General features: G+C 46.0%; 1 protein-coding gene across 3 annotated transcripts in view; it reads right to left on the bottom strand.

Annotated features, from left to right (window-relative positions):
- Nucleotides 1-615: 615 nt before the first annotated feature.
- The window catches only part of crocc2 (ciliary rootlet coiled-coil, rootletin family member 2), a 40,464-nt gene continuing 17,070 nt past the window's right edge, over nt 616-24,009 (bottom strand). For 2 of the 3 annotated variants that reach the window (XM_088616621.1, XM_088616623.1), the window contains 28 exons: nt 23,719-23,922; nt 21,175-21,271; nt 20,088-20,177; nt 19,178-19,372; nt 18,559-18,758; nt 18,197-18,379; nt 17,575-17,719; nt 16,724-16,870; nt 15,902-16,132; nt 15,300-15,493; nt 14,957-15,084; nt 14,204-14,373; nt 13,728-13,907; nt 12,909-13,043; nt 12,342-12,485; nt 8,611-8,849; nt 7,744-7,903; nt 7,191-7,358; nt 6,349-6,733; nt 5,932-6,089; nt 5,537-5,657; nt 5,217-5,380; nt 4,446-4,886; nt 3,311-3,460; nt 2,845-3,045; nt 2,563-2,694; nt 1,925-2,116; nt 616-1,398 (listed from right to left, as the gene is read on the bottom strand). In XM_088616621.1, the coding sequence (XP_088472747.1) occupies nt 1,315-1,398; nt 1,925-2,116; nt 2,563-2,694; nt 2,845-3,045; nt 3,311-3,460; nt 4,446-4,886; nt 5,217-5,380; nt 5,537-5,657; nt 5,932-6,089; nt 6,349-6,733; nt 7,191-7,358; nt 7,744-7,903; nt 8,611-8,849; nt 12,342-12,485; nt 12,909-13,043; nt 13,728-13,907; nt 14,204-14,373; nt 14,957-15,084; nt 15,300-15,493; nt 15,902-16,132; nt 16,724-16,870; nt 17,575-17,719; nt 18,197-18,379; nt 18,559-18,758; nt 19,178-19,372; nt 20,088-20,177; nt 21,175-21,271; nt 23,719-23,922 (5,038 nt within the window). In that variant the 3' untranslated portion in view covers nt 616-1,314. The remainder of the gene's footprint in view (nt 1,399-1,924; nt 2,117-2,562; nt 2,695-2,844; nt 3,046-3,310; nt 3,461-4,445; nt 4,887-5,216; nt 5,381-5,536; nt 5,658-5,931; nt 6,090-6,348; nt 6,734-7,190; nt 7,359-7,743; nt 7,904-8,610; nt 8,850-12,341; nt 12,486-12,908; nt 13,044-13,727; nt 13,908-14,203; nt 14,374-14,956; nt 15,085-15,299; nt 15,494-15,901; nt 16,133-16,723; nt 16,871-17,574; nt 17,720-18,196; nt 18,380-18,558; nt 18,759-19,177; nt 19,373-20,087; nt 20,178-21,174; nt 21,272-23,718; nt 23,923-24,009) is intronic. The other variant, XM_088616622.1, reaches the window with a different exon arrangement.

The following is a 24,009-nucleotide window of genomic DNA, read 5'->3' as shown; positions in this document are numbered from 1 at the left end:
AATGATGGAAAAGGGCTGTTAGACGTTATTGCCTCTCATCATGATAATGTAGCTTCCATACCAGCAAAACCCTGTCATTGATGTGGAAAAAAGTACACTGAGATGGTTACTGTCTTAAAAAAAACAGTAGGTTTTAGGAATAGCCTATCCTTTTATGTTAAAAAATATGAAGAAAACGCCCCCTGGGAGTTATTCTTCTCTGCCAGGTTTTGCCATTTTTTCATCTTGCCATATGAGCTTTTCCATATCTTTTCATTTTTATTTTAAAAACTTAATTGAAAGGCTCGTTTGCATGACAAATTTAACATTATAACAAATTCGTATAATTCATGATTCTAACTTTCATGATGTAAAACAATCACACAAAGGCTGTCTGAAAATTTTACAGAAATTCTTTTAAGGATAAATGTTAAAATGTAGCAAAAATCTTAAGGAGGTAGTATCTATATAGGAAATTCCATAGTTACAACATTGTTGTGGGAAATATATATACTTCTAATGAAATTTAAAAGTCAAACAATAAAGACAGTTATATCTAAGATCAGTAGCTGTGTCATTTGAAATGTAAGTATTTGCAAATGCAGTATTGGAAAGGGTAAACTTTCAGCAATGAAGTAGTTAGGAGATGAATTTTAATTTAAGTTCCCAAAGTTTGATATAATCCTCACAATTCTCACAGTTTGTCTCGTGCTGATAAGCAGCAGTATTTGAATTAAAATCTTAATTACCAGTTGATTTATGTCCCTGGGATACATACTTATTTTGGACAGCACACAGAACACAACACATTGGACATCATAGCTCATTTTTGTTAACATAATTTAGAATGATCAGAGTGTATAACTCACTAATTAATTTAAAAGATTTCACTATAACTTTTAATTAATTCCACTTGAATATCTCCTCGGTCAAATCGCGTGTGAGGAGTATACAGACAAATATTCAGAAATATTGAGAGGGATATGGTCGTGTACTATTCTATTTTCTAAAATCCATGGAATGTAAATATTTGGAGCATGTCAGTTACTTATGTTGATGAAGAGAGAAACAGATATGAACACGCATAGATATTCATTGACTCCAAACCACAGTTGTCCCTGAGATCAACCAGTTCCTGTGGTTTTTAATATGCAGTATGGCTATGTATCTGCAGTTTACAATTCTTTCCATCCGTGAATGGCCCTTGCACAAGATCATAGATGTTGAGCAAATGGTATAAAAATAAATGGTCTAGGATGCTTCCAGATGGGTTTTGAAGCTGTTTGAAAGAATTGCTTTTCAGCCTTCCAGGGGCCAAAGTTTGCCTGTGTCAGGCTATACTGCAGGTCTGAGCATCTGATTGACATAGGCCTGTCGACGTCTCATCTCCTGTTCCAGCTGTTCCTTCAGTGTCGCCACCTGGAAGGGGAGAAAACCAGTCCTGAGAACCTCAGAACATTTATCTCTCTGGGCTCAGACTGCCCACAGACAGCAGTGTTTTACACAGCCTCTATACTGTTTCCCAACCTTTTCATAAAGGCCTGGCTCACCTCTTCAGCTTTCCACAAAACTCCCATTTCTTTCCTCTTTAACACAAGCAGAATGTGCTTCTCCATTACCTGTACTGGTCAATTAAATGTCAAGTGGAAAACACACAAGATCTTTCATCCCCTCAGCAGGTGCTGATTTTCGAAGGAATGAGGCGGATATGGGGATCAATATTACAAATAGTCCTGTATTCAACTTTTATTCAACGCTGAGAACATAACAACTTTAAAAATGCTGTATGGACAGAAATAAAAGGTTTACTAGTTTTTTAAACACCAGTCTTGATAGCTGTAGGTCTCATTTTGTACTTTTTAAGAGTGTGTGCTTCCAGCCTGAGTGAAGAGATCTGCTCGCTTCCTGTCCCTGCCCCCGTTCCTCGCTGCGCAAGGGAGCTCACCTGTTCCTCCAGGCCCTTCACTCTCTGGCGATGGGCCCTCTCCCGGGTCTCCAGGGCTCTCTCGGCCTGCTGCTGGGCCCCTCGGAGCCTCTCGGTCTCCAGCTCCAACTCCTGCCTGTGGCGGCCTGTGACCTCCAGGAGGCGCTGTGCATGTGCCCGTTCCAGCTGGGAGATCTGTGCCTGGGGCCAGAGCTGCCTCGTCAGTGGGGACGGCAGAATGAACTGACTGTAACCCCTTCCACTGCGTCCTATTATCTCTATTATTTTAACTTACATTACATTCCATAATACTGGATATGTGAGGTTAAATCTACAGTTATTATGGTAAGGCTTTATTCCTTAATACAATTACTTTAAAAACACCACAGTACAGTAGCACCACACTACAGTAGCTTACAGACTTTTAATTGTACCCAATTTTACTGAATTTAAACACCAGTTACCAGCCATTGCATTTAAAGGAAATAATTCTTATTACTCTTTGCACAGATACAGATTAAAACTAAACGTTAATAATTTAGAGTGGATTAAGAATTAGATTTAATAATTCACACTGCTTGCATCATTTTGACAAAATAAAGAGATGGTAACTAGAAAATGATGTCTCGGTGAGGTCAGGTTATTCCACTAGATCTGACCTGAAGCTGCTCGATCTCTGCCTGTAGATCAGCCACCTCCTGCTCCATGCTGCTCATGGTGTGGTCCAGCTGTTCCTTCTCACGTCCCAGACGTACAGTTTCCTCCTCTTGCTTCAGTTTCTCCAGCTCCACCTGCCATTGAAAACCACAACTCCGTTTCAAGGCAGTGCGTGGGTCAAAATAATTCTAACATGGATACCCGGAACCATGCAGGACAAAGAATTAGAAGGCCTAGAGCACACATGTAAGCATTTAAAGCAAACTTCTGAGCTAAAAAGTCACCTTGTCCAGCGCCCGTCTCAGGGAGGCCTTTTCTTTGTCCAGTCGGGCGACGGCTCTCTCCAGTTCGTTCCGCTTGCTCTCCAGGTGCTCAACAGCGTGCTGCAGGGCATTCACCCTCTCCTGTAGGGACTGTCTCTCCTCCCGTAGCTGCCGAGAGCCATCCAGAGCCTCCTGCTCACTGCCCTGTTTCTGGCGCAGAGTCTGTGGGCCCGGCCATCACAGAGAGCAGCTGTCAATGCCGTGATTCTCCATCGCAAGCCCTCCCACAACGCTGTTTCCTCCCTCTCATTGCCTCTCCCTCCCAACCTCACCTCACCATCCTTTCCTTCTCCATTTTCCCTCTCTCCACTCTCTCTGTGTTTCACTATACCCTGTCAAGCAAATTATTTTTTTTCCCCACTGTTCTCCCAGGGTATGATAGTGCAGTGTTTGGAGCTGTCTGTTAGATCACCCCCTTCCTTCTGACCTCCTGCAGGCTCCTGGCCTGGCTCTCCAGATCTCGGCTCCTCAACGCCGTCTCCTCCTGGGCACGCTGCAGGCTCTGGACCCTCTCTGTCAGCACATGGTTTTGCCTCTTACACTCCGAGAGGGACTCCCTCGCAGAATCCAGACGCTCCTAAAAAAAGTGCCAAATCAGGATAACTGGGCATAGACCACAAAGTCTGTGTCACACCTTAACAAATGTGAGAAGAAGTTCGTATTTCTTTTATTGGCATCATCTGACATTTTTCTTACGTGAACAGATTTATAAAGTCCTGTATAGGCAGTTTTTGTTTACACAGCATCATTCAATTCAGCCCCGGTCTCTGAGCCTTAAGAGCCCTCTTGAGGAGCCTTTGGAAAATTAATGAGCTAGCTTAAAGATTTTATTGCCAAGTCACAGGGTTCCTTTAGGGAAATAATTGGATCAGAGGTAAATAAAAAAACGACAGTACTGGTGCATTAAGATAAATTAAGCAGCAGAAATATAAATAACATAATTCATTATAGTTAGGAATTTCAATAAATAAATAACAGGAGGATCAATTTTTAGACAAATCAAAAAAGTCAGCATCTTTCCACATAAAAAACACAGCACTGGCCCTAACCTAATAGTAGTGCCTTAAGGGAGACATTTATTTTAAGTTTTGGCACACTGTTTACAAATAGCTGAATAAGCCAGTTATAGCATTCATTTTCAAAATGCCTTTAAAATTCATGATCAATAATGACGTTTGGACTTGATACACCAACAAGATTATGTGCCAGGCACCTCTGACAGTCAGTAACCTGAATCATTTTGCATACAAAATAGTCTGCCAGCCTACTCACTTCGTCTGTGGCAATTAGGGAGCAGAGGATTTTGCGGCTATACAGAGCCCTGGTTCTGCACCGGGAACATAACAAAATAATATACATGTCCAATTTTACCATCATTTTTCAGGACCTGTGGTATAATTATTATCCATCTGCTGGCGCTGAATGTTGCATGAGGCCAAACAGATGCATATGTGTTTGTATTTGCATCTGTTCTGTGCATTTTGTCTGTTCCTTGCTTTGCCTCGGTGCCAAAGCTACACATTTTATTTCGGCAGCGCTCTGCATCTTCCAGGGAGACTTGCCTGTAACACCCGGCGGTCCTGTTCGCTGGACGTCAGGGCTTTCTGGAGCTCGGCGACGCGCTCCTGCAGTGCCCCGGCACTGGTGCTGCTGTCGCTCAGAGCGCGCGAGAGGCTCTGCACCTTGTCCTTCAGCTGGCCCTCCCCTTCCTCGGCCCGTGCCAGGGCCACACTCAGCCTCTCCGAATTAACCCTGAGAGCCGCCCCCCGGTCCTCGCTCTCGGCAAGCTCCTGGCGCAGCCCGGCCAGTCTCTCCTGCAGTGTGGCCACCTCTGCCTCCCGTTCACTGGCCGCCATCTGAGCCCGCTGCAGCTCCCCCTCCAGGGTGCGCTGGGATATCTCCAGTCGGCTGCCCCGTGCCTCTGAGGCCTCGACTGCCTCCTTCAGCCTCCGGCGCTCCCCTTCCAGTCTGCTCTCTGCCGCCTGAGCTCGGGCCAGCTTCTCCTGCCAAGACCAGACACCCGATTGGCAGCTCCTGTAGAGCTCCCATGACAAATATCACACACCCACCTGACAAAATTCACAGGATGTGAGTCTATACAAAATCTCCCCACTGAGTCACAATTAGTTGCCAATGTTATAATCGGAGGGGCACAGCTGTAAAAGTAACCGAACTTCATCCACTGTAATTATACATTTCCTGTGTTGCATTTCCAACCAAACATGTCAAGGGAGTGTGTAATGCCCTTGCCTTGGAGCATCACACAGTTTGAAAAAGAAAAATGCATCCACAGGGAAGAAAATCATGGGAATGTGTTTCGCTCCAGTGCCCACCTGCAGGGTCCTGTTGTCTCCCTCCGAGGCTTGGAGACTACGCTCCAGTGTGGCCACCTTCTCTACTAGGGCTTTCGTCTCCCTGTCCCCACGCTGCTGGGCTTCCTCGTGAAGAGCAAGGGCTGTCTGAGCTGCGCTGAGCCGCTGGTCACCTCCCCACTTCCCTGGGACAGCACAGCAGCCCATGTTAATAACTGTACTGATTTTGTTTTACCTATGAATAGAGCGCTCCCCCGGCCACAGTTAAGAACCTTCCGACTCATCCAAGGGAAGTTCCCCACGACGCCAGAAAGGTTTGTCATCTGTAGGAAGGCGCTCACCTTCCTCCAGCTCAGCCAAAGATTTCTGCAGCTGCTGTACTCGGCTGTTGGTTCTGTCCCGGTCGCCCTCCAGCTCCCCGATCTTGCGGGACAAATTGAGCACTTGGACCTGAGCTTCATCCTGCAAATCAGGCAAAGCCTTTTTAACAATACTTCTCAAGCAAGCAGTGAAATCTGACTCCAGATGTGCCCGACGCTGTATCCAGAGGAGATTCACAAAACAAAACGAATGCGTGAGTTCTGAATAAAAATCTAAAAAAATAAAGGGGGTTGGGTTAGAGGAGACGCAGAAGCAACAGGGGTGACATGTTGACAAGGCACTAGATGTCAGACAAATGGCAATGGCAAGATTTGAACAGAAAGCACTACCAGTTGTCCCTGTAGGCTGTACTAACCCGATCTCTCTGAGCCTCCCTTAGCTCCTGGATGAAGTCACGCAGCGCTGCCTTTACCATGTCCAGGTCCAGATCGGTGTCCCCTCCCCAGGAGTGCAGAGGAGACCCACTGACACTGAGGCAAGGTGTGGAGCAGCGCAGGCCGTCCCCACTGTCACCTTCTCAAGAGACACAAAGTGACAGATGCAAAAAGTGCAAATATGATCAAGCTTCTTACTGATGAACTATGCTGTGTGCCCTACTTGACAATTTTAGTGTATCTGTCTTCCATTCTTGATCTAACCAGTTCAAACTGATAGCAAACAACCATTAATAACCCGCAGTGCCCTGTAAAAAAACAACATTCGCTGGCCACTGTAAAGACACTGCAGTCATGAGTGAGATGTGCTTATGGGTCGAGGCAAACCAATGCCTAACCTTTCATTGGTGACAGGCTCCTTCTGGGTGAGGGGCTGCGCCCATGTGCCCCTGGGGTCTGTGATCGCCCTGTGCGGGTGATGCCCAAGGTACGGCGCAGGATTGACGACAGGCTGGTCAGTCGCTGCTCGAGATCACACTTGGCCGAGTCTGCCTGGCCCAGCTGCTCCTCCAGCTCCTGAGCCCTGCCCTCGGCCACGCTGAGCCGCAGGGTGAGCTCCTGCAGCCGGGCCTCTGCCCTCTGCCGCGCCCCTTCCTGCTGCTCAGTGCTCTCCTTGTGTCGCCGCCTGCTCTCCTGCAGCTCCCTGGCACGGCTCTCAAGTTCCTCGGCCTGCAGCCTCTGCTGGGTCTCCATCTCCAGCACCCGGCGCTGCAGCCCAGCCACCTGCCAGGGCACAGAGTGAGCAGAGCCAGAGGGACGGGCAGAGAGCACGAGCTCAGCCCTGAGCGGAAGAACGTCTTGTTTACACAGCTTGGGACACCGTGTTGAGGCGAGCTTCAGATGAGGTCACTCAGATCAAAAACCTTGTTCTGTACATAGATTATGGGATGGGAGCTTGCAACAGGGGTTTATATTTTAAAATCCGTGCCTCAGTTGTGTGCTAAACATTTTTAGGGTTGCCCTAGTAATACATTTTACAGAATTTAGCAAGAAGAGTAATGCCGTGATATTCCAACCTTTCACCTCCAAAGCAAAATGCCCACTTTTTCCATGCTTAAGTTTTTCTCAACTCTAGGATACCATATTGTGCTAAATTTCCCATTGACAGACATGTATGCTTGCTGTCAGAACCAAAAACTTTAAAATTTGCTCATCCTTACTGAGAGATGACCAGGCATACCTCTTTTAATTCCGCCTCCTTGCTGGCTTCGCCTTCCAGGATCCTCTGCTTCAGACTAAAGATCTCACGTCGCAGCTCGTCTTCTCTCTGCCCATCCTGAGCCACGCGAGCCCGCAGCTCGTCGAGTTCCTTGCGGCGCTGCACATTCTCACTGTCAAGGGTCTTCACCTGCATGCCAAAGGGGGAGAGAGACAGGTGTGGTGTCAGCGGGAAGGGAAAGAGAAAGGGAGGGAGACATGGAGGTGTAAGGGTGTGACAGGTGAATACGGAGAGACAGTCAGGAGCTGTGAGAGGGGGAAGTGGAGCTGTGGTATGGAGACAGAACACCTGATCCAACAGAGAAAGACAGAGCCGTGGACTAGAAGTTTTATTTTGATAGGGATAAAAGTGCTCTCTATGTAAGTATTTCTAAATTCCTCGGAAAGCCATAACCCGGAACATTTCTTTCGTTTTCAAGCAGTAACGGGCTTGAACTCGGTGAAACGTTTGTGTTGGTCGCTTGTGCAATCGTTCCGTTGTTTTCTAAGCGCAAACCCTTCAGGTCCTTTTTCACCTGTCTGCGCAGGTCCTGAAGCTCTCGCCGGGCTTGCAGCCGTGACCTCTCCAACTCCCGCAGGCTGCCCCTCAGCTCCACTGCCTCCTGCTGGAGGGAGGCTTTGCACTCCTCCAGCACTGCCAGCTTCTGCTCCTTCTCCTCATTGGCCCGCCTCAGACTGCCGAGAGACAAACACGCTGGTGCTCCATCACACACCGAGATCTGCAGCCCTGTAACGCTGAAAGTTCAGCTGTGCCCCTGCTGGGGTCTCCATTACAGTCTCACAGACGCGAGAGCATACACAGTGCCACTCTCTAGACGGCGGCAACCTCCTCTACGCCTCGGTCTTCTACAGTGAGAAAACCCTGCACTGTCTACATTTCATGTGGGTCGCCTCTGTAACATGCCGAGGGCCACTGAGCTCTTGTACACAAGGGCAAGGAAAATTGTCAACGAAAATCTTGCCCAGCTGTGAAAACAACTCCTGGCTGGGCCAAACCGCAAAGGCATCTTCTTGATTTCATAAATGGTATCTTTGGATGGTATCTTTTGAAGTGTGTTTTCCAGAGCTTTCCCCCTCTTTCTTTCTTTTCAGAACAATATGCTTAATTCTATTTTCCGCTCACCGGTAGTGTCCGTGCATAAGAGAAGACGGAAGAGCATCCATCTGATTCTATCATCTCATCTGATCTGGTCTATCTGCTGGCCAACCAAATCCGTTTTTATTAGAAAGCTAATGAACAAAAGAGGATTAGGCTCAATCACAATCCAAAACCAAAGATTGAATTGCAATCTTCTTTAAGATTAAGGAGCCATTAGTTGCCAGTTTGGGATTCATTTCCAATCTTGAAGTGCACATCTCCAAACGTTAGCAGTGTGCGGTACCTGTTCCTGTCACTCTCTGCCATCTTGACCGCGCTCCTCAGCTCTTGATTGGAGTTCAGGATTGCCTCCTTTTCCCGGGTCTCATCCGCCAGGGCCCGCCGCAGCTCCAGGACCTCCTTGCGCTGGGCGTCCCGTTCCTGGGCGCACTCCCGCAGCTCGCGGTGCAGCTCGATCAGCTCCCTGCGCCCGCCGTCGCGCCCTTCTTCCGCCGCCTGCAGCTCCGCCTTCAGGCGCTCCACCTGCCCGAGACAGAGGAAGGCCCACTCGTTCTCACCTCTTTCTTCCTCACGGCGCTGAAGCACGTAAACACCCGCCATTCAAGGCACCTCACTGTGTAAAACAGACGGAAACACTTCCACAGCCAGTTGAATGTTTTTGGGACCAGGGAAGGGTAATGCTCGAGAGCCTGCAGGTCCTCAGCTGGATTTTCGTTCCACATCTGATTTCATTTGCTCAATCAGACTCATTTAAGCAGATCAAAAGTTAACTCATCGTCACTTAATCAGTAGCCTGCAGTGCTAGAGGGCTGACGCTGCACATCCCTGATTTGGACTACGGAATACAGCAAGTCCCTCTGGAGCCGGGGCATGTTCTTGATGTAGACCGCCTCATCATTTTTACTCTCAAAACATAAAGTGACTTTTTTATGTATGTAGAAATATATCTGACAAACATTCTCGCATACTTAGGAAAGTGCGGGACTTTTTACATGGCAGAAAATAAGGTAGGGTTGGCCAGCACTGTGATAAAACCAGATAAAAGCCAGAACGATTTTGTGCAGAGCCAGGAAGATCACACCACTTCACCGGTTATCCACTCCAGGGTCTCAGTAGCCCAGAGCCTATCCCAGGGCGCAAGGTGGGATACCGGACACCAGCCCATCGCAGGGCACACAGACATGCATGCACTCACTCCAGGGAAGGTTCCTTCAGTTTTTTTATCTGAACACAAATGCATGAAGGTTGTCCAAGAGCAGTTCACAGCAGTCTCATGTGGAGAGTCCCCACTGGGCTACGGTGATAAAGTCTGCTCTGCAGAAGAGCCGAGTAAAGTGATCTCGTGTGGGGGCCACACAAGATGCTTCTTCTCGCCTATAAATTTTCATGTGAGAAAAACAAGCCTGCATAGTTCCAACAAACCTGGCTTTATATTTTTCTAGCCAGAACATTAGAGAATCAAAAATGTGGCATTGTTCTTTATAGATTAAAAGATACCACTTCAACCAGCACTGTTTTTTTCCCAACGTTCACAGAAAAATCAGCTTCTCGCTGCTGTGCAGGAGAAAATAAACACTTTAGCACAAGATTATTTATTCAAGGGTTAACCTTAGTTTTTATTCAATATAATGAAGAGCTGTTGCTTACCATTGACTGCCCTGGTCTGCCATGGTCTGACAAAAACACATTGAACTGGAAATTATTAAAATAATCAAAAGCAGAGCCTTTGCCAAAATGTGGTTAAGAGAGGACACACAGACCGCTTACCAGGATATCCAAACCCACACTGCCTTTCCCAGGCACTCGATAGGATCCCTGTCTCTTTTTGAGTCTTTAATATTATTATTAATAATAATCAATTACATATATACAGTGCTTTTCATCCCATGGGATACCAAAGTGCTCCCAAACATAGTAGGAAACACACTTCATCCATCTCTGAAGTGTGGGTGATGTCTGACAAAACGACATATCGAGAGTGGCTATACATTTTTTTTTTCATTGAAAAATTGTTTTAGCAACTGAATTAAGCAGAAATGTCAGGAAGGACAGATTGTACAAGAGGAATCTATCACCAGAGTTAACACCCCTACTCTTATGAATAGGGACATGGGATCTTTAAGGACCAGGCAGACTGAACCACAGACGGGTTTAACATCTCATTCATAGGACAGCACCAGCTCCTCATATAGCACGCTGTCATCATACTGAGGCATTGGTTAGGAAATTCTGGTCCAGAGAGAAGAGTGACACCTACTAGTCCACCAAAACCACCTTTTAACAGTATCCTGGCTTTCCTTAGAGGTCTCTTATCCTAGAATTGACCAGGTCAAGCTTTGCTAGCTTGCTTAGCTTCTTTGATTTAACAAGACCGGGTTACAAGGGAGTAATGCTGCTGCCTGTGGGCATGTTACAGCAGAAAAAGCTACATGTTAGCTCTACCTCTAGACTTCACAACAGGTTTCACTGTATGTAGTTTATTGCTTTTTGTGCACAGATCTTATGTTACAGTGTTCTCCTTCCTGTCTCTAGGGCTGCTGGGAACTATTGCTGAGGAAAGGTACTAGAAATAAGGTCACTTAGATAAGGTAAAGTGGTTCGGTTCATGGTTCGATTCAGGGTTTCGATTCATGGGCTTTGTCTCTAGGATGGGTATTGTTTTCATATCTGCTAAAATGCATTTTTAGTAGATGTGGCTGATGAAATATAAAAATGTATTTCATTTTATTGAAATACTCTAGAAAGTTATTGTATTTTTTTCCTATTTACGTAACAGTGAGAATCCCAACAACCATGGAAAAGCAGGTCACTGGTATCACACATGTGTGGGATTCTGGTTTAATCCGGTTTAAACTAACCAACACATGATAGTTATAGAACAAACATGAACTACTTGTATTGTATGAACTGTGTTCAGAATCAAAACTGCTGTTATCCAAAGTCGGGGATGAAAAGTGTGAAACACCATAATTGGAACAATCACAGCAGAAGAAAAATGAAAAAAAGTTTTCTGAATCCACTCTTGAGAAAACATCAAAGATTATGAAATAACAACGGTATGTTATTTATCCAATCAGAGGAGTAACACATCGTGTTAAGCCAGAGATGAGTCTCTTAAGACTATTTTGTCTCTGCAGTAACATCTGTGCATCTCTACACTGAATGTCTATCATCAGCATGTTGAAGAACAGGGAGGGATGGGGGGAGCTGCAGAATCCTTGAACTTTTGTCTTGGGGGAGGAAATTTGACTCTCCGATCTCGCCCCGCCACCCACTGCGGTCTGCAGCTGGTGGCATCCTGATGGTGCTAAACCGGAGAGCCCGTGCCAATGTAAACATGGCGTCATGCTAAATTGCTCTCCCCGGCACTGGTACTAATTGGTACAAACTGGACTCTGACTGGCCTCACAGCACTGTTACAGCAGGCGTGCCCTGCCAATGTAAACAGCCTGTCATGTTAAATTGCCTGCTACCCCGGCTTCACCCCTCTTGTCCATCTATCTTGTGACAACCCCCATCCTCCCCCCCGACGCTGCGCTTTCTCAGAGATGCCACCCGATGGGAAACAAACAAACCGACATTTCTGGCAAGAGCGCAAAAGAGCCGAGGGGACACCGGGGGCCTAGGTACCTTCCCCCGCGGGCTGTGAAAACTTCCTTCCACGGAACAAAGCCTTTCACCTTCCTTCAAGGCCAGCGAGCCTCATATCCATCTCGGCAAGCGCGGCGCGTGCTGTTTTCCTAACGCACCACACGGCCCTCGATTCCTCCGTGCAGCGCAAAGCCAAAAGCCTGTCCGAACTCCCGACTTCCTCCAGACAGGACCGGCGGGCCTGAGCAAGGAGGTGTCAAACTGAACCGGGGGTGCGGCCGAAGGCGTCTGAATCATTTCTATGTGACAGAGCCGTGCCGGTCAGCCCAGTGTGAGGAGCAGCCGTGCTGCACAAATTGAACAGTGGGAGCAGCGTGCTGTGCACTGCTCGGCCTGGGAGGAATGTGGGGGGGGGGGGCTGACCTCTTGTAGGGCCTCCTCTCTCTCCTGTGCCAGCTCCTTTATCCTCTCATTCAGGCGGCGCACCTCGCCCTCGTGAGAGCCCAGGGCCTCCTCAAACTGCATACGCAGAGCCCGCAGCTCGGAGTTCAGCCCATTGATGGTGTCCTGTGGTGGAAAAAAAACAAAACAAAACAGGGAGGAACGAGAAAAATGGAACTTATTTCACATCTGAACAAAAGTGCAAGGCTCTCACATTGTTCTGTATCTCTTGTGTAGTTGTCAATATGGCTGCACTCACTATTTTTTACGCTGTGGAAAGCTAAAGAACTTGCTGATCCAAAAGTCTTATTTTGATTTTTACAGCTCAAAAATCCTAACGAGAATTGAACAACTAACTGGAATCAAACATTCAATGCTGGCAGAGAGAGGACAGTGTCCCTTGAGCTGCTATAAAACACTTCAGCATGGTAAATCATTTGATACTTTTAAAAGGGTGTTTAACGTTGCTGACTGCACAACCAATTGTAAAGAAGGGCTTGCTATATTATTGTGAGGTTCATTTAAAGTGTGATTCTAAAAACCGCTCACCTTGTCTTGTTCCTGGCGGCTCAGGGCCTCTCTCCGCACACGCTCCATCTCCATAGTGACGTTGACCTGCTCCTGCTGGGCACTGGCCAGCTTTTCAGCGAGAACTGCCTTTTCGGCCTCCTTCAGAGACAGAGCCTGCAGAGGCGCAGAGTGAAAGTCAACACTGCCCCAAACAGCACTGTGTGTGTTGGACCAGATAAAACAGTACAAAATAGCACACAGAATAGAATAATAATACAGTAAAAGTGAAGCCAGATCCACCAGAGAACAGTGGGCAAAAACTGCTTGGTACAACACAGCGTATCCCTCTTCTATATAGGACGCAGAGCTGAATGTACCTTAAAGTCTAGAGATCACTAATTCAATTCAGGTTTGTGCACTATTATCAGAGACACACTAGAATTGTGTAGGTTGCTGACTGTAGAATTATTTGAGTCATCACAAAACAGAGATACAGTAAGTGGTAACTGTCCAACAATAAACTTACCGTATGAGCCCCCATTCCATACTATTTCAAAACCGGTGCTTGTTAAATTACTTTAAGCTTAATGTGCGAAAGATGGGTACTTTTAAGTGCTCATGTACTGGGTGCGCACATGAGTAAACATGCATTTGAAAAATGATTTGAAAAACAGGCTTATGAAACAGATGGACATCTTTTGGGACTATTTTATCTTTAAAAAGGGTAAGCAGGTTTACTTCATTGGAGCAGAAGAACGCAAACTGCTCTGGGCTCCGTTATGAGAGGAAAGAGGTGTTCTTTGGCCCTGTTTTGTGACAGTAGCAGCAGTCAGGCGCGGCGTCGTGCCGAGGAGAGACCTGCTGTTTGTGGCTCTCTGCCTGCAGGAGGCTGTCGTCTCTCTGCTGCTGCAGTCTGGCCAGCTCTTCCTGCAGCTGCTGCTGCTCCGCCTGGCCGCGCACCCTCAGCTCCTCGCACTCCCCTCGCAGCTTCTGCTCCGCCTGCTCCCTCTGGGCGCTCAGCTCGGCGCACGCTCTCTCCTGGGGGGGACAGAGAGGCGGGACGGAGGACAGCTGAGGGCACAAGTGGACGGGGCTCACAAGCCCAGGGCAGCCTGATTTTAAAAAAAACAGGAAAGGGCTTCTCCGTTTGTTTTTAAAGACCTTTAAGCTTCGTGTAGGTTTTGTTTTTGTGGAACACTCTTTACGCAGTTTCCCATGCTGTTTTCCCCCAGTCAGACATGGCAAGGTCAAATTTAAGATCAAACAAAAGGACTGAACTCTTCCCGCAACACTTTCAAAGGCACATATCCCAGTGTACCTTTGGGCAGCCCCACCTTGTCTTTGTGCTCGCGCTCCAGCAGCTCTTGGTAAGCACGCTCTGTGCTGCTCAGGGTGCTCTGGGCCTCCCTCTCCGTCTGTGCTAGCCTGGCCTCCAGCTGCTCCCTCTCCTTCCCCAGCCTGGACACCTGCAGCTCGGCCTCCCCTCTGACTCGTGCCACCTCCCCTGGACAAACACGCAAACACAAAAGGCCTCTCACTGATATGCCTCTTTCTGTCCCAGAAGCAGGTTCTGTCCTTGTACTTATTAATGTAAGTTTCATTTAATAAAGTCACTGGAGTTCTTGAATACTTAATGATAATACTCTGCAGCAAAAGACCAAATTATTATTTTTCTCTTGCTACAATAAGTTACCATGAGTTATTAATTAGAGCAATGTCACTGCACACTGAAGTTCAAAATGATCTTTCTCAACCCCAAATTTATGTACAAAAGTGACACGGGAATTCATGTTGTCAACCATTATAATTCAATATGCTGTGAGAAAAATGCACTGTTAAAATTGGTTAATTTCTATCTGTCCAAGGGGGGTGGACATAAAACTTTGTTTCATTGATAATTTTTTTCAAGCGCATTTGGCCAATCTATTACCAACCCTTCAGCACAGCTGTTCTGGAATTCAGGAATAAAACATTGCTCTCTGGTGTCCTGTTTAAGAGGCCATGCTGACAGCATTTGGCAATTTAAAATGAGACAGTGCGGCCTGTGGGCCTGTGATTGTCAGGCTTGACAGAAGAGAAAGACTTACTAGTGAGGCTCTCATTGGCAAGTTGCAGGTTCTGCTGTTCCCCCTCCAGCTGAGTCCTCCAAGCTTCCAGCGCCAGGATCTGCTCCTGAGATTCAAACAGTGCTGTCTCCAAGGATTCTTTCTCTGCCCTGAAACACACACACACACATGGGCTCTACAACATAATCGCTGGCCCCGTAATAAACGCATATATCCTGTAACACACATACATTCACTCATTCATTTCATAACACCAACCCAATCACCGCTCAACACACTGGTTTCCCAAACCTGCTAAATAAACACAAGAATGGCCGTACAAAGACAGGGTTATGTACTATGACTGTCACTGTAGCCCACGCACCTGAGAGCGGCCAGCTCCTGAGCCAGTCCTCGGGCCTTGCGCTCAGCGGACGTCAGCTGGACACTCAAGCCAGCCTTGTCCTTGGCCAGCTCCTCTCTCTCCCGCACACTTCTCTGGAGGGCCGCAGCCTGGCTCTCCACCTCCCTGCGGCTCAGAGCCAGCTGATCTGACAGGGCTTGCCTCTGTCTGCTGGCCTGCACAGACACACACAGAGGTGCCGGGTTACTGGATCCTTTGTCCAGGTTTTCTTCGGAGAGGAACCCACCTCTTGCACAGACATGCCAAGACAGCAACCACAGCTCAGTCACCACGGCACACAATCAGCCCGGTTAAGTTACAGACGGCAAAGATAATTTAGTCTCGGTGACATAAAACCACAAGCGTTTTTTTTGTTTTTAATTTCACAGTCAGTACATGAGCACAAATCAAACAAACATTTGGATACTTCTATGTTGCAAAAAAACGGGATTCCAGAACTAGAGATGCTGGGAATGATATTTAATTTCCTGATGGGAGGCGAAGCCATCAGGCTTTTGAACGTGTTACTGAGGTATATAGAACTCGTCGTTAGCAGAGCTCAGGCCTGGCAATGTGGGGCTGACCTGTGCGTGCTGACCCAAGGCTTGGGACTTTTCCTGCCGGATGACTCTCAGCTCTTGCTCCAGGCTCTGGCAGGCTTCGAGCAGGTGGGCCTGCGAGACCTCCAGGGCCCGTTTCTCAGCCCTCAGGTCCTGCAGCTCCTGTTCCAGCCGGCTGACCTCCTCCCTGCCCGCCGCCCGCTCCAGCTCAGCCTCCCTCCTCCGTTCCCCCTGCTCCGCCTTCTCACTCTCCATCTGACGGCACACACGGGACACCGGGCTCGTGAGGGGCGGCATGGGTGTACTCTTTCATTCAGATCGGGGGATGTGTGGGGCCATCACGTGCTGCAACAATACACTGGCTTTCGCCCTGCTGCTCATTGTGCTTGTGTGGAAAAGACACCAGCAGCTAACAATCTTGTGACGCGTGTGGGGTGAAAAAAGCAAAACAGCAGATTAAGTTTTTGTTCATCCTGTGCCACACGGGAGACATAAAAGGCAGTAAGCAACCCACAGTAAATGTTGAGAAGGATTTGGAAATCTATTCAGAAAAAGTATGTTTTTATAACATAGCATTTTCACACGTTGCTTCATTAAAAAGATTCAAAATTAAGTATTATATATTGTGTCAGTATAGACATACCTGTAATTGCGTAAATACATTTTATTTGGACAAATATGTTTAAATAAGCATAATCAGTGGAAGTACAGTACTGCATATTAATCAACAATGCAGCATCACATGAATTGTAAGTGCAAGCTGAAGCCTGACTCTTGGGGGAACATACTGTACTCATATAACAGCGCAGATGTTGAAATCCAGGGTAGCTGATAAGACAGACAGACCTGCAGGATGATGCGGTTGAGCTCCACCTTGTCCTTGGCCAGCCCCTCACTGAGAGCCCCCATCTTGGCCAGAGAGTCCCCGAGGCTGGCCTCTTCGCTCTGCAGCTTGGCGAGAGCCAGCTCCTGCTCTGCAGACTGGACCTCCACCTACGCAGTGCAGGCAGGGTGACCACCGTGCTCTCACAATCTCCAGCACATTACTGATAGACCTCAAGCCTCCATTCCCACATTCTCTGCCCTTTAGTGTCTAATACCAACATACCACTGAGACTGTGTAAAGCAATTCATTCACTTTCACCCTGGCGTCTGACAACAGCCGCTGCAGAGCTACCTCTGGGTCTCTCTAACCAAAGGCAAAATAAGAATCCATCCATCCGTTTTCAGGAAGATCTGCACGAACCTGGAAACCTTTCCTGGAAGCATAGGGCTACACCCTAAATAATTTACCTGGCATCAGAGGGTACTCAAACGGATAATTAAAGGACGCCGATTAACATAATACGGTATGTCTTTGGAACATGTCACAAAATTATATTGGAAAATAAAGTTTTTTTTAAAAAGATCGTAAATAAAAGCAAAAATTCATATAGATAGGAACAAGTAATAGGTTTATTCCATGCTGAAAAGAGAAGAAGGGAAACACAACGTTTCGGCTGTGGAGCCTTCTTCTTTTCAGCATGGAATAACCCTATTACTTGTTCCTTTGCAGCCTACGCAAGCTGACGCAGCTGCCCACCTGAACTAATTCATATATATATATATTTTACTACAGGCATCTTAAAGCAGATGTGTCCTTTGACACAAGCTGTATCTGGTTGGAGTGGACGCACTGGTTCCGGGTCAGGGCTCACCTTGCTCAAAGCCTGCGCCAAGCTGGCCTTCTCGTCCTCCAGCACCTCCTTCTGCAGAGTGACCTGACTGAGGGCCTCCTTCACCGTCACCAGCTCCTTCCTCAGGCTGGAATGCTTCATCTCCAGCTGCTCCAAACTCTTTTGCCTGAAGCACCCACACAGACATCTTCCCATATGACTTGACCTCTAGTGCTTTTACTGTAAACATGGAATACTGAAAATCTGAAAATCGATTGCAATGTTTTACGAGGGCAAGGGTTTTGTATTTTGTACATCACCCATGCTATTTGATTGTGCCATTATTTGAACTCCATTTTAAATTATTTGAAATTACTGTTAAATACTTTTATTTTAACTTTAAAGACATTTAACATTTTATTTAAATACTAATTGTTATTATTATTTCTTCACAACTAAAATGAATCTGAGAATTACAGAAGGTATATTAGGACCCTAGAGACGTGACATGTAACTGGGACTCTAGCTTGAATCCACACAGGACAGATATAATACTGTTCCAGTTTCAGTCTGAAAGGCTGAGCTCAGAATCAGGCTGAGCTCTATATTTACAAAGCCAGAGACTTATGTTCACTTCCACAAACTCCCTTCTCCTCTCCCATACCCTCTCTCCATTTCCTTGCGCCCACGCTCCCTCTCTCTCTCCAGATCCTCCCGCTGCTGCTCCAGGTGATCTCGTTGGCGCTGAAGATCATGGTTCGCGCTCTTCAGCTTTTCCATTTCAGCCAGCTGGGAGTCTATTTGTTGGTTGAGGTTGAGAATGAGTTTCTCCAGATTGCCCTTCTCGCTGTGCAGGAGAATAAACACAGATTGTACCCATTACATTTTAGAGGCTGCACACAGGCTGTAAACATCGCATCCAAGATCATAATTGCCCAACCTGCAGAAAATCCTGAAAACTGCCTACCAGATAATATGGAAACATCCTTTCAACAAGACTGAAAAGGGGGAAAAGAAGACATATACCTGGCAATAACGTCCAGAGAAGAACGGTATCTCTGGGCATCTCTGCGGCTCTCCTCTCCGGACAGTTCTGCTTGCTGTCTCTCCTGCCTCAGCTGCTGGACTCTCTGCTCCAGGGCCCTGCGCTCTGCCTCCCCGTCCAGCAGCTGTTTGCGGAGAGTGGCCACCTGCTCTTGGGCCGCCTCCAGTCTGGTACGCATCTCCTGTTTGAGCCATAAAGACCGGAGCCCCACGCTTACACACCTTGCTTTCAGCACACCTTTCCAGTGCTAGTGCCCTCTTACTTCACCGACCTGTAAACCTGTTTTAATAGTTACAAGTGGGGGCAAAATGCTGTACATCGCAGCCGAAAGTCGTGAAGAAAGACAGAAACTTCATCAGGAAAGACAAATTCGTCAGGAATTTTTCACCAAGCTAAATTTGGCACTTTTTTTCCCACAAAGAAATAAAGGACCTGGCTAAAAAGTTTCTTAAATTAGCATCTCAAAAGGTGTGTGTGTGTTATCGAACAACCTAAAATATGTTCTGAAGAAAACACAGATGTCAGCCCAGTAGTGGTGGTTTGGCTGAAGATAGGCAGGGCGGATACTGGTGTCGGGGGGGGGTGGGCTGTGCCTCTCACCTGCGCTTGAAGTTGGCGCCTCAGCAGCGCGCTCTGCACGGCATTGAGGGCGCGCTCCTGCTGGGCCGGGGAGCCGCTGCGCAGGGGGGAGCGGGCGCGGCTGGGAGAGGCGTGCCGAGAGGGCGGGGGCCTCAGAGAATCGGCCGGCTCCGAGACGCCCTGGGAGCCGGCACTCTCGCTGTCCCCCCAAGCCACCTGACGAACACAAGCCAAGGGAAGAGATCCCATCTCACCAGCGGAAACACGATGCAGAGGAATACATGAGCAGTCACGCCATTCATACCACCTCTGGAAAATACTGCTTACAGCCCATAGTAGGCATTTCAGTATTCCTACAGTACATGGCACTGAGAGGTGTGAGAGTAGCTTCTTATTTAAATGCATGTCTGCATATCGGGGAGCCTCTATAAAAAATGTTTGGAGTTTGGAGAAAAAAACTGCAGAGCCTGTTTTGGGAAAGTGTTAAGAGCTGTCTTTTCAAAAGAACAGGTAAAGGCCTATTCCATGTCACACATGAAGAAGGCTCCACAGCCGAAATGCTGTGTCTCTTTTCTTTTCCTTTCAGCATGGAAGAAACTTTTACCTGTTCCTTTGCAGCCTATGCATGCCGACGCGGCTCCCCACTTGAGTCTTTTCCAAAGACACAGAAAGTGGTGCTTGAAAAGCAGAACTCAGAAGCTCCTGGAGGAGTCCAAGGGCATGAGGGTGAACACGATACTGCTTCAAAGGCCAGAGGCAAAATGTGCATGGTTCTCAGGACTTCTTATCGTGATTTGTGCATTGAAAGGAGTAGTAAAGTTTCTTTCCCCTGTAATCTGGAAATCACCTTGGATCATCACAAACCTTGTACCAATAAAATGTAGTAGCAAGTAGCTTTGACACTGTCTTAATGTCACCCCTCTGTCCTCACCTGGGTGATATTATGGAGAATCTGCTGCAGACTTTCAAAGTCCTGTCTGAGAGATTCCTTCTCAGAAGCTTCTTCTGCCTTGCTCTGCTCCTGTCAGAGACAATAAATCACCCTCCACTGCTTAAACAATGGCTTTCACAAAGCACAGAAATATTGTCAACAAATGAAGCAGAAAAAGCGCTTGTGTGCCTGTGTGTGAGCACCAGTCCCAGAGCAACTACCCATGACCACATGAGTCATGAGATCAGGACAAGCTGTACACTCACCCCACACAATGCGAGCACAATTGGTTCCAACATTTCTGCTCTTAGGAGAAAAGTCGTAAAGGCGACACTAAATTCCTACTAAAATACATGTATTGTAAAACTGTGGTTCATTCCCAGTGCTTGAAATAACTTGATATAAACCAGTAAAGGTTAGGTATTTTTTTTAGGTTTTTGAATAGTTTTGTACCATAAATTGCTAAGCATATGTCACAATAAGTAGAATTTACCAACACTTTTTTATGCAAGCTGTTATGTTTCAATGTATTATGCGGAAGTTATGTACAGAAACACATGAACTCTATAGTATACATGAACAACAAATATGACATGAACTAAAAACAAAATTTACACAAACAAAATTTCTGACTACACAAAAATGATGTATTATGTTATTTAACAGATCTTGTGACATTAAAGAATAAAACCCAGAACTGTAAAAGATCAACAAGCTGTCTAGAGGTTATCTACTGTATATTTTGCATTCGTAGTGTGAATAATCAGAAAAACAAAAATAAAACATTTAATTATTTAAAATGTTAAAATTTGTGAATCAGTTTTCACAAAATATTAGCCTTCATCATTAATAGTATAATACCTTTACAATTTCTGTTAAGATAGTCAAGGCAACAATAGCTGAGAGAGAGCAATGATAAATAAAAGCTTTAGAATGAGTTGCACACTTGGAGCTCATATTACAGGGGATGTTCACTCATCTAATGAATGTAGGTCTGCAAATGCATCACTTGTTTTAGCTAGGACTCGTGAGTAAAGTGCTTGTGTCTAGTGAGGGATGAATGTCTTCTAAAATGTCTATATCTCACCGTCTTGTCCAGGGCAATCTTCAGAGCTGCCAGGCTCTTCTCCTTCTCTTCATTCTGCCCTCTGAGCTGCTTCACCATCTCCGTCAGCTCCAGGATCCTGCAAAAAACAAACAAACAACAGAGCTGTTACAAACTGGGCCAGAACCGGATTAAAGCCGTACAATATTTTTGTACAAGGACCCACAGAAATTTTCCGGGATTCATTTGTAAAAACTACTGATTAGCGCAAATGCTATCAGTTACAGGGCTTTAATCTCAAAGCGCTTTGGTAAAATTGATAGGACAAGACGTGCCTAATTGACATCTCTGTATTACACAACTGGAATATAGAAGATGTATAACTGGAAACAGATGTGCAAAATGGAAAACAAATGTTAAAGCTTCCACCACAGAACACTAAACATTAAAACCATCTACAATATAATTGTTAAAATAAATGGAGGGACAAGGAAGCTAATCCATCCAAATATGGTACAATAAACACGTTTAAGCACGTAAACAATTGTTAAATGTGTTTACAAAGATGGTGAAAGAAGCTGCCACTATAACAGAATTTTATTGAATAAAAAGAGGGTGTTAGGTAGCTGTGCTTTTTACATAAAACCAAGGTCAATAAATGCCTCACAAAACTTTAGGTATATTTTTTTTACCAAATTCAGATGTTGAGTCTAGAAAGAAATACTAGCTTCACACCTATTGATTTTTTATTTTCTTTGAAATATTTTGCAAGATTTAACTTCATCACAAAGAGCCTAATAATGTTCTTTTTTTATACTATACTACCGTAACGTGGCATTTCTGTAATGCTAAAGGTTTTACAACTTTAAAAGACACTTTCAAATCTATGTTTTGGCCAAAGAACACACAGAATCACAGATCTTTGTTTCAGAAGCATGGAATTTTCATTCCTGTAATATTAACTGGATGTAATTCATACTGAAAGATCAAATAGGCCTGGAGAACAATGCACATGTCACCTACTTCAAACTTCATGAAATACCCATAAAACAGTGTTATGACCAAAATGGTAAGATCTTGTTTGATAAGCCTATTTCCTTATATAGATGTTTTAAAAAATCCCAAAAGGCTGAGCTTGATGCATCAGGATTTTCAATTCCAGACATCAGTTCTCAGACAAGCAACAAAATATCCACAAATCTGTGATTGCAAAGTTATTAACTAAGCTGTTATATTATCAGCCTTTCATTTGCAACTTACGCATATTCACAAAAATGTCCTGGTTAGTTATTTCCTCTAAAGTCAGTGTAACGTAAGCGTTCTTTCAGGACCCTATGCAGAGGACACAATCTGGGGAAGAGTGAGGAAAACACGGGGAAAAAAGCACGCAGGGGTCAGGAATGAAAACAGGGGGCGTGTCCATGGTGCGCAGGTGATCGGGGGAGGGGGACAAGTCCAAGGCAAACAGTCCAAAAGGGAGTCCAAAGGGAAATCCAACACGAGGCAAAAGTACAGAGCCGGGCGGTCCATCCGAGACAAAGACAAACTGGAGTGGGATCCGGTGGAGGGTCGGGGGGAAAAAGTGGGGGAACGGGACCCGACGCCCCTGGTCCCGGACTCGCCTGGTACAGGAACCAATGCAGAGCCCGGAACAGAGTGAGCGTCTGGCTTTTTAGGTGGGCTGAATAGGAGGCTGGAACAGGGAGCAGGTGCACAAAATCAACTCAGAAGTGAAAGAGCCGGAGCGCCCTTAAGGTTGGAGGGACTACAATCGTGACAGTCAGGACCACTCTTCTCAACCCTCCCCTAATGCCACAAGTTACTTGAAATGGGCTAGACGGGTAGGTGGCATGATGGCTTGCAGTTACTGTAGCTGCTTCTTCTGTTTCTTCTGTGCATAGGCTCCAGACTGTTCCATACCAAGAATAAGTGGCTTTCTGATAATGTATAGATAGATTAGGCCGGTGGGAGTAAATGTTCAGTACAATTGTTATTACTGAATGATATAAGATATGGGTTGCAATAAAAACTGATTCACGGCTTCCAAGGAAACAATATTCTGTGTGATTAAGGTGCCAGTACTGTGAAACTAATTCTTTTGTTCTGGATCTTGAATGTTTTGCTTCCATCATAAATTGAGTCCATCAGGTGTTCATCATTAAAATGACACCTATGTGGCTTGAGCATCCAAACAAAAATCTGCCATTTCTACTGAAGCAAAGAGAAACTGAAGTTTCCAACAATTTACCTACAAATGGTAGATTTGTAAGGCCCTTACCTTGGAAGTATCATATTTTATTTTATTTCATGTTTTCATTTTTGTGTTCTTCAGTTTAGATTTATCTACCTTCAATTTAAAAAAAACATTAAAGTACATACTATGCAGTGACTTTCTTCACTGAATCAGAAGCTTTGATAAGACAAGTTTAGACAAATTTGACTCGAAATGACCATGTACTGTATACAGTATAAGTGTTTGAGTACAGTAGCAACAATGAAGCTTCATCTATGGTACAAATATTACTTACAAAAACTGTCTATATGGACCATAAGCTGAGAAATAAACACACACAGAGGCAGACGGACCTGGAATTAAGTTCCACTTTCTCCCCATCCCAGCGACTCTGCAGCTGCATGGCCTCTTTCAGCTTTTCTCTGAGCTGCTGCTCCAGTGCTGACACCTCCTGTCCTGTAGGCGTCTGCTGAGACAGACAGGTCTCCAGGCTGAGACAGGCCGCATGCAGTCTGCGGCTCACATCCACACAATCCACTCGCATCTCAGAGAGGCTCCTGGAGACAAAGCAGATGATGTCAAAGGGACCTTATGGGGCCAAGGTCGCCAGTTCGTTACCTCCAGGCAAGTCGGTTTAGATGTTG

This window comes from Lepisosteus platostomus, chromosome 2, assembly GCF_059453375.1.
Source record: "Lepisosteus platostomus isolate fLepPlt1 chromosome 2, fLepPlt1.hap1, whole genome shotgun sequence".
Taxonomy (NCBI): Eukaryota; Metazoa; Chordata; class Actinopteri; order Semionotiformes; family Lepisosteidae; genus Lepisosteus; species Lepisosteus platostomus.
Note: the sequence above shows the minus strand (reverse complement) of the source record. Positions and strands in the feature narration are given on the sequence as shown.